The 14,861-nt window shown below is 43.7% G+C and overlaps 1 protein-coding gene across 1 annotated transcript in view; it reads right to left on the bottom strand.

Moving 5' to 3' along the window:
* PTEN (phosphatase and tensin homolog) overlaps positions 1 to 14,861 on the bottom strand; it is a 73,832-nt gene that overhangs the window by 18,848 nt on the left and 40,123 nt on the right. The window contains exons 4-5 of the mRNA XM_029059784.2: positions 11,386 to 11,429; positions 10,194 to 10,432 (exon numbers count right to left, since the gene is read on the bottom strand). Coding sequence (XP_028915617.1) covers positions 10,194 to 10,432; positions 11,386 to 11,429 — 283 coding nt within the window. The remainder of the gene's footprint in view (positions 1 to 10,193; positions 10,433 to 11,385; positions 11,430 to 14,861) is intronic.

Raw genomic sequence — 14,861 nt, 5'->3', positions numbered from 1 at the left:
TTAAGTGCTTACTATGTGCAAAGCACTGGTCTAAGCACTGGGGATATACAAGGTGATCAGGCTGTCCCACGTGGGGCTCACAGTTTTAATCCCCACTTTACAGATGAGGTCACTGAGGCATAGAGAAGTTAAGTGACTTGCCCAAAGTCTCACAGCTGGCAAGCGGTGGAGCTGAGATTAGAACCCACAACCCCTGACTCCCAAGCCTGGGCTCTTTCCACTGAGCCCTGCTGCTTCAAAAACAGAGATCTGCTGTTAGAGATCAGCTGACAACTTGGAAAACCTATAAACCAGATCGAAGCACAACTGTACCACACTTCAAAAATGCTAGGACAGCCTCTAAATAGTAATATGTTGTATCTACTCCAGAGCGTAACACGGTTCCTGGCACACAGCAAGCACCTAAATATAACAACGAATTTTATTTTACTACTAGTAACCAAAGATTAAGGAGTCTACCGACAGAGTGACACTCTAGGATTCAGGTAAGTGTGGTCGGTGCAATCTGTTTGGAGCAGGCGACAGTAAACCTAGTTCCTCTAATCTGTAAACTCATAGTGGGCAGGGAACGTATCAACCACCTCTGCCATACTCTACTCTCCCTCAAGCATTTAGAATAGTGCTTTGCACCTAGTAAATGCTCAATAAACACCACTCACTGATTGACTCTACCTAATATACTACCCTATAATAATAATTATGGTACTTGTTCAGTGCTTACTATGTGCCAGGCATTGTTCTAAGTACCAGGGTAGATAAAAGATAATTGGGTTGGACCCAGTTCCTGTCCCACATGGAGTTCAGTCTTAATCCCTTACAGATGAGGGAACTGAGGCACAGAGGAGTTAGGTGATTTGCCCAAATTCACACAGCAAAGTGGCAGAGCCAGAATTAGAACCCATGACCTTCGGACTCCCATGCCCGTGCTCTATCTACTAGGCCATGCTGCTTCTCAGCCTATATACTGTGGGGACATGGAGGTCTGAATGGCTTTGATTTCCTCATGCCGCCATTTTCTAGATCCTCCGCTGCCAACCCAGGCACCTGCCACTCTCCCCAGTCACTCCTGGTAGTCTGTCCATAGAATCTTGATCCTACGGAGAAGAAAAAGCTTCTGAGTGCAGCCAAAAGACGCTAACTTGGATCCAGGATGCACTATTCCACTCTTCTCAGTCCTCTCCCTTATTCCCCCTGCCGCAAAAGAAAAATCAACTTTGCCACATACACACCCGCACAAAAAAAACCCAAAACCTATTAGACGCCCGCATGGTACCAAACTCGCTGTTTTAGGAGCTGGAGTTACATTAAACCATAAAAATAAATATCTCTGACCTGCTCATAGGGGGACAGAAGGAAGAAAACAATGAAAATGTAAACTCTCAACAACACAAAATATAAAAGAGCATCATAATGACTAAAAGACTCATCAAGGAGGAGGAAGACATTTTCTAATTGACGAAAACCTGAACTCCCCTTCTCTTCCAAATGCTCTCTCTGCCTTAATTTTTCCATCACCGTAGCCTTCTCTCACTCATCTATCACCCACAGATGCCCCAAGGGTGCCAGGACTGGGAACAGCTGGGTTAAAAATGCCAGTGGTGGTGGGGAAATAGCAAAGCATTTGGGAGAGTGCAAAAGAGTTAAGCTTAGAAGCTCAATAAGCTTAGAATCTAGCTGGGGAGAGAGACACAAATTACAGATGGGGGAGTAGAAGAGTATTTAAGGTATATAAGTGTTAAAGGAATCCTTCTATGGCACTAGAGGGTTGAAATGGGTGGGCGTTAGGGGAGAAATGGTGGGGAGATTAGACATAACTGATGAAGGCCTCTTGGAGAAGATGGGATCTCATAAAATCTTTAAAGATGGGGAAAGAATGGGGAGGGAGTTTCAGGGCGAAATGAGCATGAAGTCAGTAGGGGGAGAAATAGGAACAGGACAGTGAAGAGGTTACCTTGAGAGGAACAGAGATTTCAAGCTGGGGTGTAATTAAGCAGTGTAGGAACAGGGCCTTAAAGTCGATGGTCAGGAGCGTCTACCTGATGCAGAAAGGAATGGGCAACCATGGAAGTGTTTGGAGAAGAAGGGGGACGTGAGCAGAATGACTTTTTAGAAAAACGTTCCAGGCAGCAGAGTGAAGTATGCAGAGGTGAGAGAATGGAGACGGGGAGATGCGTGAGGAGAGTGAATGTCAATTCTCTCCTGTCCCCACTGGCAGCAGCTGATGATGCTACGAAGCAGACGCTACATTGCGTCATGTGCAATGTGACATAAGGGCGTCAACTGAGGGGTGGCCATAATTTGCATGGCACTTTTCCCACCATTTGCTCAAAGGATTCATTTTGGCTCTTCCACCAAAACAAGTTGCTGACCACGGTTCTATAGGATTTCATGGATCCACACCATGGTCTCCAGCTTCCCTTACAGCTGGTCTACAATAACAGTTTTCTTACTGGTCTACCTGACTCAAGTTTCCCCCTGCCCTTCAACCTATGCTTCATACAGCTCGATCTATCACAAGCACATCACTCTCTTCCTCAGAATCAGCCAACAGTTTCCCATTGCTTTTTATATAAGCTCCCACTCTAGACTGTAAGCTTCTTGTGGGCAGGGCACATATCTACCAATTCTGTTACATTCTCCCAAGTACTTAGTATACTGCTCTGCAGCGTGCTCAATATATACCACTGACTGAAAAATCCTGTCCCTTGTTTTCAAAGTTCCCATGCTAATCTCTTCTTCTCCTCAATGATCTGCTCTCCTAATCTCTCTCAGTTCCCCCCATGGGAAGCGGCCTGGGCTAGTGGAAGGAGTAAGGGCCTGGGAGTCAGAGGTCCTGGGTTCTAATCCTGGCTCTGACATGCGCTTGCCTGCTGGATCATCTTGGGCAAGTCACTTGTTGACTTCTGTGTGCCTCAGTTCTGTTCTCCCTTCTACTTAGTCTGTTAGCCTCATGCAGAACAGGGACCGTGTCCAACCTAATTAACTCATATCTACCCCAGAGCTTAGATCAGTGTTTGACAGAGAGTAAGCACTTAAATACATAAAGAAGGTAATGTCCTAACCATCCTTCTCTCTCAACTCCTCCCTCTCCAACATATTGCTCTCTGCCTAGAAGGGTGAAGTTCCAGCTTCACCACGGAACAATCGTTCCTCCTTCAAAGCCCTTTTAAAGACATCTCATCCAGGAGAGATGGATTAATTGTACCCCTTTCCGGTCACACTAACCCAGGCACCTCAGTTTCCATTAATTTCTGAAATACTTGTCTTGGAGATCTTTTCTCTTTATTATATTTGTCAATCTCACCCATTATTTGGCAAAATCTTTGATGGCACGGAATCTTTAATATTTTTGCATGTTCCCCAAAGCCTCATAAGGAGCTCTGCACAATAGCTATGCTGACCATAAGGAGTGCTATTTCTATCATCTGCAAAAGGATTCATGTCTGAATAGGTGTTCATTCATTCAATAGTATTTATTGAGCGCTTACTATGTGCAGAGCACTGTACTAAGCGCTTGGGATGAACAAGTCGGCAACAGATAGAGACAGTCCCTGCCGTTTGACGGGCTTACAGTCTAATCGGGGGAGACGGACAGACAAGAACGATGGCACTAAACAGCGTCAAGGGGAAGAACATCTCGTAAAAACAATGGCAACTAAATAGAATCAAGGTGATGTACAATTCATTAACAAAATAAATAGGGTAATGAAAATATATACAGTTGAGCGGACAAGTACAGTGCTGTGGGGATGGGAAGGGAGAGGGGGAGGAGCAGAGGGAAAAGGGGAAAATGAGGCTTTAGCTGCGGAGAGGTAAAGGGGGGATGGCAGAGGGAGTAGAGGGGGAAGAGGAGCTCAGTCTGGGAACGCCTCTAGGAGGAGGTGATTTTTAAGTAAGGTTTTGAAGAGGGAAAGAGAATCAGTTTGGCGGAGGTGAGGAGGGAGGGAGGTGTTGTGTTTCACACCCATACCTGACTTGCATCCATACCCTGCACACCATCCATCCATACACTGCGTAGCTCAATGGAAAGAGCCCGGGCTTGGGAGTTAGAGGTCATGGGTTCTAATCCCCACTCTACCACATGTCAGCTGTGTGACTTTGGGTAAGTCACTTAACTTCTCTGTGCCTCAGTTCCCTCATCAGCAAAATGGGGATGAAGACTGTGAGCCCCAGGTGGGACAACCTGATCACCTTGTATCCCCCCCACCAGCGCTTAGAATAATAATGTTGATATTTGTTGGTATTTGGTTTTACAACTGCTTGGCACAAAGTAGGCACTTAACAGATATCAAAAAAAAAAAAAAGGCTGAATCCATAAAATAGATCTACCAAACCAACTCATATTTTTGATGGTAGTTTAAATTCTCATGCGGTAGTCCTAAGAAGTCCTAAACTGAACCTCTCTATTTTTAAAGTTTCCCCAATGAAGATATAGATCAACACCTCCATGTGATTTCTTTTTGTTTCTGTTTGGCTGAAAAGTCTTGGGGTTTGATGGCTGTGATTTAGCAAGAAATCATTACCTGCCCTTAACGCATATCACATTAATTACGCAATCCACTATTTTCCTGGGTTGGGTCTGGTAAATTGCAGATGAGCATATCTCTAATGAGGGGCACATGGTTGCCTGTTCAGTTCCATTTCTAATACTTAGAAAAATTATTTCAAAGTGTATTCACATCCCAAGCTCACAGTAATAAATATGTTTAAGGGCATAATCTGTGCCAATCACCGTACCAGGCACTGAGATAGATACAAGATAACCAGCTTACACCAGGCCTCATGTGGGCTCACAGTTTAATTGCATGGAAGAACAGTATTGAATCCCCATACTCTCCCCAGCTCTGCACATAGTAAGCGCTCAATAAATACAATTAATTTTAGTAAATGGGAAACTGGGGCACAGAGAAGTGACATGTCTACTGTCACACAGCACGCAAATAGCAGAACAAGGACTAGTACCAAGGTCTGAGCTTTTTCTGCTAAGCCGTGCTGATTCCCTTCCTCCTTTTGGTAAAAAAATTCTCAGGTACAGCTCTATATGGGTCAACATGAATGCCCAATAGGGTAAACGCATGCTCTAAAATCATGCCCGGGTATTATTCCTTTATTCAGTACACTGAAAGATCAAGGTAACCTTCTCAATAAAAACGTCTTTTACCTCTACTTCACAGGATCTGGCAAACTCAACTAACCCTGAGCAGAAGATTCATCTCCACATCACTCAATAGTATTTACTGAAAGCCCTACTGAGTGCACAGTCCCATACAGTCAGTTCTCAATTTTAGACATTTCAAGTTAGGACGCACACCACATTTTAAATTTATGCCCTGTTTCAGCACATTACACCAATTTCGGCTTTACAAAACGCCAATTTCAAAGTTACAAATCTTGTCTCCTTTATGGCATTGGTTCCACGGGGACAAGGGTGCACTGGAGCTGCACGGAAATGAGGAAACAAGTTTCAGAGCCGCGAAAGGGGGGCAGGGGAATATGGGAGAATGGAGGAGGCCCTGGTTACCTGATCTCCCGAAAAAGTCTCCAAGGTACCCATGGAATAAAAGTTGGCCACTCCACCATGGGAACCTGACAATGTAAATAATTAACATAGTTAAACTAGTCTTTTTTTTGTATTAAGTGCTTACTCTGTGCCAGGAACTGTACTAAGTGCTGGGGCAGATACAAGTTAATCAGGTTGGCCCCAGTCCACGTCCCACATGGGGATCACGGTCTTAAGCCCCCACTTTTACAGATGAGGTAAGTGAGAAGTGAAGTGACTTGCCCAAGATCATCTAGCAGACAAGTGGCAGAGTGGGAATTAGAACCGTGGTCCTTCTGAGTCCCAGGCCCACGCTTTCATGTGTATTTGTGGAATAATTAACCGAGTAAACAATTCTGGGTAATTGTGGTAGAAACAGGGTATCTGATCTGGGTTCAGAAACCCATCCCCTATTCATACCATTGCTCCTATGAAAAAATTACTTCCAACCTACAACATTTATATAGGACAGAATTGTCAGGAACAAAGAGAGACAAGTCTGAGGACTTTCTACACTAAACTCTTGAACTCTTGAAAGCGTACAAAAGAGTAAAAAAAGATGAAGTTAGAGAACACCAACATTAAATCACCCTTGTTACTTGATCGTTTTTACCCCTTGGCTACTCGAGTAAACACCCAAACCAAATACTTGAATTAAAAGAATTTTCAGAAACACGTAAGGAACCCTATTTATACTATTTTGAGTTCTAAGTTACTGCCGAACACCATAATCGTCATGGTGAACACAGAATCAGATGTTCATCTCAGTGGCCTCATCTGTTAAAATGGGGATTAAGTGTGTGAGCCCCACTGTGGGACATGGACTGTGTCCAACTTAATTAGCTTGTATCTACCCAGACAGTACATGCCTGGGACATAATAAACGCTTAACAAATACCATTTAAAAAAAGTGCGTGCAGAACACTAATACTCTAATAACAATTCTCTCCAAAGTGAACTAATTATAAGTGACCAGCAGAAAAGGGGAAAGAAAGGTACTTCAAGCAAGAGTGCAGAGCGAAGAGAGCAGCAACCAGAAAGAGGGGCCACTGTGGCTGGGCTAAAGCTACGTCAAGAAGATGGGTGCAGGCCAAACCTTACTATTTTCAATACAAGTTAATGCTTCTACAGCATTCACTGAGTATGATTTATGGATTGAGCTCATGTTAGTCAGCCAAACCTCACTTGAAAATCCAATATCCTCTAACCTCCGATTGTTAGAAATGAATATCGGCTACCTCTGGGAACCCGGAACTCAGTCTGGCATTTCACAAGGTGTCTTAAGTGTCAGTATCAATCAAATTATTCATCTTGTTTTTCCCCCTATTTACCTCATCTGATTCTAGAAGAGAGAGAGTGCATGCGTGGGGGGCAAGGGAGAAAAGAAGCAGGGGAGACTGGGTTACCTTGCAATTTTGAGTTTGTATCCCAGTTGAAGTTGACATTTCTGGTGGGAGAAACAAGGGGAAACGGCAAGCTGGAGACAGTAATTGCTGCCCCTGCCATTTCTGCAGAAAGGACTGGAGAAACATCACAGTGCAACCCACCACCAGTGAAGAGAGACTACAAGGTATCCGCTACCTGGCTTCTCACTGCATGATACACAGCAAAGATAGAAGAACAGCACCTAGGTTCAGCCTTACTTAGTACAATGTAAGGATTGACTGGATTAAGGGCTGACTAGAACCAGGTGATGTCTTCTAGAGCGCAAGTGACCCGGAATTCGCTTGGGTTTTTGAAGAGATTGCTTTTATATTAAATTTTTTTCCCACCCCAATCCTTAGGGTATTTCCAATTATGACCCTTCCATTACCTTGTTACTGTTGAAGTAACACTCTCAACCAGTTAAAAAATGAGTTGGAGGTAACTTAGGATGACTGAAGTAAAAGTTCTCCGAAAACACCAAGCAATCTAGAGAAGCAGCGTGGCTCAGTGGAAAGACCCGGGCTTGGGAGTCAGAGGTCATGGATTCGAATCCCGGCTCCACTTGTCAGCTGTGTGACTCTGGGCAAGTCACTTCACTTCTCTGAGCCTCAGTTACCTCATCTGTAAAATGGGGATGAAGACTGTGAGCCCCACGTGGGACAACCTGATCGCCTTGTATCCCCCCAGCCCTTAGAACAGTGCTTTGCATATAGTAAGCGTTTAACAAATGCCATCATTATTATCTACAACTGGGATTTATGATTCCCTCTTCAATGGAAATTTAGATATTAGTGTCTTGGGGCCTTTGATTTTTCATAAGTCTTGTATTACAGACTAAAAAATGATTTTTAATTTTAGGTCACCGGGCTGGCCCGGGTAGGTGTTTATTTACTGGAGTCTTACCATGGCTGGAGTCTGACTAGTGGATTCCAAGTGCCTCGGGCCTTGTTTCCCAATACCTCGATGGATTTGGGTCGGGCTCCTAACGCCCTCGAGTTCAATAGCGCCATCCTCTCACCGTAGATTTAAGCTAGGGAAGCGGGGCCGGTTTGCAGTCCAGTAGCACTACCCTGCATATTTAGTGCGTTCTCGCGGGTATGATGGTTTTCCTGAGGGCGGCCCACCATAAATAGCGAGGTCCCCCTCACCGATCTATGCATAGCAGAGACAGATGGTCCAGGCAGGTGGGGAAGGGGAGCCGTTCAGTCATCCTCGGTTCAGTACCGCCTTGGGGAATGCAACCAAGTTGCTCCATGAGATGTCTCCAGGGCTGGATGGCCTTTGGCAGTGCAATCGGTGAGAAGGATAAGACAACTAAAGAACCATCTTCTGAGGCAGAAAGAAATGGGGCGTTCCCTGGCCGAGGCCCTAGTGAAGTCTACTAGTAAGTCTAGAAGTCTAGTAGTAATTATTATTATTATTGTATTTGTTACCTGCTTATGATGGTTCCAGCACTGAACTCAGTAGGGAGGGTAGATACAAGATAATCAGGTCAGTCATATTCCCTGCCCCACAGGGAGCTCACAGTCTAAGACGGAGAAAGAACAGGCATTGTAGCCCCACTCTGCAGATGAGGAAACTGAGGCACAGAGAAATTACGCAACTTGCCAAGAGTCACATAGCAGGCGGAGCTGGGATTGGAACGCAGGTCCCCCGACTCCCAGGCCTGTGCCCCTTCCACTAGGCCATACTGCTTCTGTTTAATGAGAAGCACAACAAATGAGCTCATTCCCACCCACTTTTGGAGAACTCCCAGTACATCGACAGAGCACCACAAGCTAGAGTCATGACTAAAACCTTTGGCTACACTTTGAATTCAGCAAGATTGGGAAATGGCCAGAAATAAAAACCACATGATACCTAGTGAAATGCAAGGAGGAAAAACAAATGGTACAAGTTAGAGATGGGGAATGGCCTTCATTGTGTATGGATGGCCCAAAAAAACAAGACAGACAGCTGTGGCCATCTTAGTGAACCTTAAACTGACCATGAGCTAGTAACAGACTGCTGTAGTTAAAAAAAAATAAACAGCATTTTGAGATACTGACATTAGCATCCCATATAATGACAGTCAAGAGTACTATGCCTTCATTTAGTTAGGCCCTAAAACTCGAGGGTTGTGGCAAAGTTGGAGACAGGTGGTAAATACAACTTAAAGAGGAATTGCTGACAGAGATGACAAACACTGGAATGGGTTACCATGGGTAGGTGAGGGCCTTGAGGGTTTTTTTTTAGCTTTTGAATAGTCTAGCTTTCAACCCGAAGGCTAAAAGATGGACTGATTGGCCCATCCTTCTGAATAAAATGCTCCCTCTTTGCCATCTTTACCACCCACAATCACTTTTCTACAAAAACATTACACTGCCTCCCGGTTACCACGGTACCGATCGCCGACGAGCCATATTCATGCCCCAACTGCATCTACTCATACGTTTTCTAAGTTTCTGGCAGAAACACCCAAGTTGAACTTTTCCACCAAAAGAGGCTTCGCTTGTGACTACCTACACCAGCGACTATAATCTTGAAGTCTACTGAGAGAGGAGAGCCAATAGCAATTTACGGGGGGGTGGGACGGACGACAGGACTCTTTCAAAGGTGAGATTTTTTGACTGGGTAAGTTTCAGTAAGACTCTAATCAAGATTTACACTCCTTCCGCTGTGCTCTTTTTATCACTAGCTTTAAGAAAGAGATCGCACAAGGGCAAATTTACAATAAGGGTAAAGCGGGCAGTGTTTTTCTATTCCAGTCTTAACAGGAAAAGGCAAGGAGGTGCTGGGAGCAGCTTGGCATTGAGCATCTCCTCCCACAGTGCACCTGCTGCTTGAGCAGTTGAGGGGGCAGGCAGATAAAGCAACAGAACCTCAGAACAGTGACAGAGATAATGGCCGGGGAAGTGGAACCCAAAGTGATGGCTAGAGGCTGGTGTGCCAGGCAGGAAGGCCTGGTGTGCCACCTTCTGGCATTAATGCCAGGCCTTGCCAAGCTGCGTAATTAAGAACTGCTACTTCTAGACACAGTGTGTGACATTCTCTAGCCAGAAAAGCAAATAGAAGGGATTAGGTAATCTTGTAACATCTTGCCTCCCAAAGCTGCATCTCGAAAAAAATCGTTCCAAAGCCCTCTGAATCCAAAATGAAGCAAAAGTACGTGTCGATCCAACTTACTAAAAGAAGTAGGTGTCCAGAAGCTGCCGCGAGAGGGGCACGGAAACCAAACGTATCCACTCACCTTTTTGTCTCTGGTCCTTACTTCACCATAGAAATCTAGGGCTTCTTGTGCCTTTAAAAATTTTCCTCGATGTAATAAATATGCACAAATCATTACACCAGTTCGTCCCTTTCCAGCTTTACAGTGGATCGCTGCAACATGATTGTCATCTTCACTGAGCCATTGGTCAAGATCTTCACAAAAAGGCTTGATAAGCTCTAGCTGTGGTGGGTTATGGTCTTCAAAAGGATACTGTGCAACTGCAATTAAAAAAAAACCACAAAAAAAACCCTTCACTATAAATTACTGTTTTTCCCAAGTTGTCCCATCGATTTTGAAATGAGTTGAAATAAGTTTGTTTTACTGTAATTCTGTGGTTCTCTTAGGTCTAGGTGAATTCTGGAGAAACTTTCTTAGGAATCTTTTAACCTCATCTCCTTTCTTCTCAAACTTTTCCTAAGCCTATTCATGCTTCGGGTGACAGTGGCATTAGAGAGAAGTGTCTCATCAGTATCTACTCCTCCAGTTCAGTCTTCTAGCGGGCTCCTTGTGGTCAGGGATCATGTCTTCTACTTTTTATTTTAGTCTCATGAGCGCTCACTAGAGTGCTCTGCATACAATGCGCCTTCATTAAATACAACTGACCAGAGCCTCAGCATCTTCCAGCAGTAGCTGCAGTATTTACGCGGTAGCCTGTCTAACATTTTACATTAAAAAAAAATTACCAGATAATAGGAAAAATAAACCACATCATCTTTTGGCACCGTAAGGTACAATGCCCGGAAATCATGAGTTAGTGGGTTGTCTAGGTGCTAATTCTGTGTTTCTCAAGACTTGAGGCATTTCAAGAACTTCCAGCAAATCACATTTTCATATTTTCTCTGTGCTATGTGTGGCAAATATGATATTTTAAAAAAATTTTTTAATGGCTAAATCACTGGTGCTGAATGATAAAAAAAACAACTTGTGAGTTGCCTTTTACGTCACAAGTAAAGCAAAAACATGTTTCAGGTAAGCCTTCTAAAGACTAATACTTGCCCATTTCTAATACAGAGAAGAACTGCGACCAAATTACGATTGCAGTTTCTCCATTCTTGGCTTAAAAGTTTTCCTTTTGTATTTCAATTTTTTTTTCTGCTTTCTGTGGGCATAAAACAAAACCCTAACAGGTTAATGGTAAGTCATATAGCAAATAAAAGTGTATCCCATTTACCTCTGCAGTTAAATTTGGCGGTGTCATAATGTCTTTCTGCACATCTAGAAGAAAAAGGAAAATAATCTTTAATTCCAATTTACAAAATTTACTCCTTTACAATCTAAAAATCCCCTGAAGAGATATAATATTCCTCATAAAAGCCTACTACATCACTAGTGCCTGCACCTTCTGATAATCTTCACAACCTTCCTTCTCAACATGTTAGGAATCAACTTCTAGCTTTACATGCAACATAGTCTCTGATTGACTTAAAAAAAAAAAAAATTAAATTCACAGTCTGACCCAGGATCTCTCGGCCCACTCTTAACCATCGATTTCCATCAAGAGAAGACTTTCTTGGTGCAACATATATCAGTCATGGTATGGCTCTATTCTGGTCTGCTGTAACCCCAACCCTACGTTTAGATTAAGATGCAAAGTTTTTGGCAAATCGGAAGAGATCAACATGTAAACATCATGTCTCTCACGTGATCCCTACTTTTTATATAGAGGAAACGTGAAACTACAGATCTGAAATTAGTGATATACTTTTTTGATTCGTTACCAGAAATGTAGGTTCACATTTAAATGCCACTTACGGGCTGACCGCAGTCTGTCGGCCACGAACTGAATAGCCCTGAATTAGATAGAGTCTTAATGCCGGTTACTCTGAACGATCCTACACCAGAATTCTATTCCTTTACCTTGGGTTTTCCTTAGGTTTTCCCCAGTACTGCATTGGGCTTTGGTGTAGAAAGCAGATATGTGTTTGTATTTCTAGAAGACGTTTGACTTTTAAAATAGATAGATAGATAGATAGATAGATAGATAGATAGATAGATAGATAGATAGATAGATAGATAGATAGATAGATAGATAGATAGATAGATAGATAGATAAAAAGATTGATGAAGAGGAGTTCAGAAAGGTTGCTTCTCTCAAAGTAAGTAGGGGAAGTGAAGGGGGTGAGAAGACCCCAGATCCCAGTGAAGTTCACGGAAAGTGATGATCCCGTTTTGGGAGTGGTGCCGCCTTCAAAGCTCTCTGGACTGCCACGGCGACCGCTCCCGCTACAAACCCAATGCCCACTAGAGCGCTGCGAATGCGAGGCCACAGAACCACAGGGATGGATTCTGGCCAAACTACACACGATTTCAGGTTTCCTCCCGCCAGAAGGGTGGGAGCTTCCTACATGTGAGGTAGCTCTGATGCCAACACGAATGCATGAAAATCAGAAACGTGAAGTACAATTAATTCCGTTGCTCACAAAGATGTCGCATGTAACTCTCCACCCCACGCTGAAAGGTGGCCGGACCTCACTGACTCCCCGCCCTTCGGGCTACAGTGGGGTGTGTGTTTGTGGGCCGGGGGGGGTGGCTCAGTTCAAGCTGGCTGAACTTTTGAGCTTTGTAGAGACACATTCTGGGGGTCAATTGTCACCATTATCGACTGGGGGTAAAACTATCATCAACACTCCTAATCCTCCTCCAACCCCCTCCCATTTGTCTGCTTAGGCAGCAGGAACTTGTCAACTCCAGTTCAGTGACCCAGCTGCTTCCTCTGACTTGGCATTTCTCTGCTTTCTCCACCCTATCAGCCCACATGCAGTGAAGGCGAAAGAGCAAGAAACCTCAAACCAATTGTGTGGCCAGGTAAATAAAGGGGTGAAGCAGAATGAGCGAGGAGTAATCCTCTCCGTACGACTGAGCGCCTGATTTTTACTTTTTTTAAAAAAAATTTTGGAAGGTGACTTGACATACGATAATCATAGATCACAAGTGGGGGATGGGTAAAAGGAGAGGAAGGAAGGGGAGTTGGAAAAATCTTAGAAACACTAAAGATAATCTGCAATGGTCTTCCTGAACTTCATTTTCTCTTCCATCCCTTCCCAGGAGGCAGAAATAGAGAATTTGGGTCACACTCTAGAATGAATAGTAAATATCTTTTTCTTAAATTGTCAACAAGAACTTCAAATATGAGTTCAATCAGTAATCCAAAACTAAAGCTTTGCTTTTCAAAAAGGTAGTGAACGTTACTTTAAAAAATAATTTAAATAGCCCAAGTAACTTCCTCAGGCTATTAAAGAGCTTATTGCCTCCCTACTGGAAACTGATCTACTTCGCATTATTTTCTTTAAGTATTTCTGAAATTGTAAATACAGTTAATTTTTGAAAAACCCTTCCGATACTGAAGTTTGGTTTGGAAATAAGGTCCCCTGAGCTTGAAATGAATAGATATTATAATGGACGGATATGGGGAGTAGAAGAATTTTAATAAACACGTTAAATGTGAGGAGCATCATGGCCCAGTGAAAAGAGCACGGGCCTGGGTCCAAATCCCGGCTCTACCGCTTGCCTACTGTGTGACCTTGGGGGAGATACTTAATCTGTAAAGTGGGGATACGATAGCTGTTCTCCCTCCTACTTAGATTATGAGCTCCACCGGGGACAGGGACTGTGCCTGACTTGATTATTTTGTATCTATCCCAGCGCTCAGGACAGTGCTTGGAACACAGTAAGCACTTAAATACCCTTAAAAAATGTAACTTCACCTTACAATAAAACTTCAATCCTATACTTCCTTATTCATTATGGGCATTATGGGCGTTCATTTCCAGATTCAGGCACCTTTAGGACTTAATTATTTGTGAGGGGCATTAATAGCAGGGGGTTTTTAGTAGCCTAACATGCAAGCCCGTACGTTCATGCTTAACTTTACATAGGCTTGCACTGAGGTCGGAAGTGAGGTTGGAGGGGAGAGAAAGAAACCTCACGGGCTAGCTGTCAACCACAGGGAGCGTGGAGGAGATGAGATGAAGATGGCAGAGCCCTCGCAAGGACTGGATCTGCCAGCCTGGTTCCCATCCTAGCCTGGCCAAGCCTGACTCTGGCAAGACCAAGCGGACACAGCAAAAGGGAGCAGGCCCACCCCTGGCAGGGCTCTGGAAAGCAGCAAAAGGGAATGGCGGAGAATTAGCCATGTGGATCCAGTATCTTCCCAGGAAAATTAAGATGGCCACCATGACTGATGAAAGTCGGATAGGTGGTCCCATTGCTGTCACATGGGCCTCAACACAGGTACACACGCACATCCTGGCTAGCACAGACATCCAAGAATCCACTGAGGTAACTTTCACAGCAGGAAAATAGAGGGCACAAGCAACTGCCACAACGCTATCTATATGAACACAAAATAAATACATCAATTTTGCTGTTTTTCTTCAGTGAAGACATCATTAATGCATTAACAGAAGCCCTACTGTGCATTACAGTTCAATTTGCCACATGGTTCCAGAGTCAAAGATGGGCTGGATGCCAAGTCGTTTAAAGTAGATCAAGTAACATGAATCTGGGCCAACATTCCATTTAACCTCATCACTACACTTTCTAAATGATCCAACAGTACTCTCAATCAGGCTTCTCGGACTAATTGTTTTAATACAATTCTGTAAAATAATAACTAATTCTCCTTCACTCTAAAAGGAAACCACTTTC

Source organism: Ornithorhynchus anatinus, chromosome 3 (assembly GCF_004115215.2).
Source record: "Ornithorhynchus anatinus isolate Pmale09 chromosome 3, mOrnAna1.pri.v4, whole genome shotgun sequence".
Lineage (NCBI taxonomy): Eukaryota > Metazoa > Chordata > Mammalia > Monotremata > Ornithorhynchidae > Ornithorhynchus > Ornithorhynchus anatinus.
This window is presented reverse-complemented; position numbering and strand designations above follow the sequence as displayed.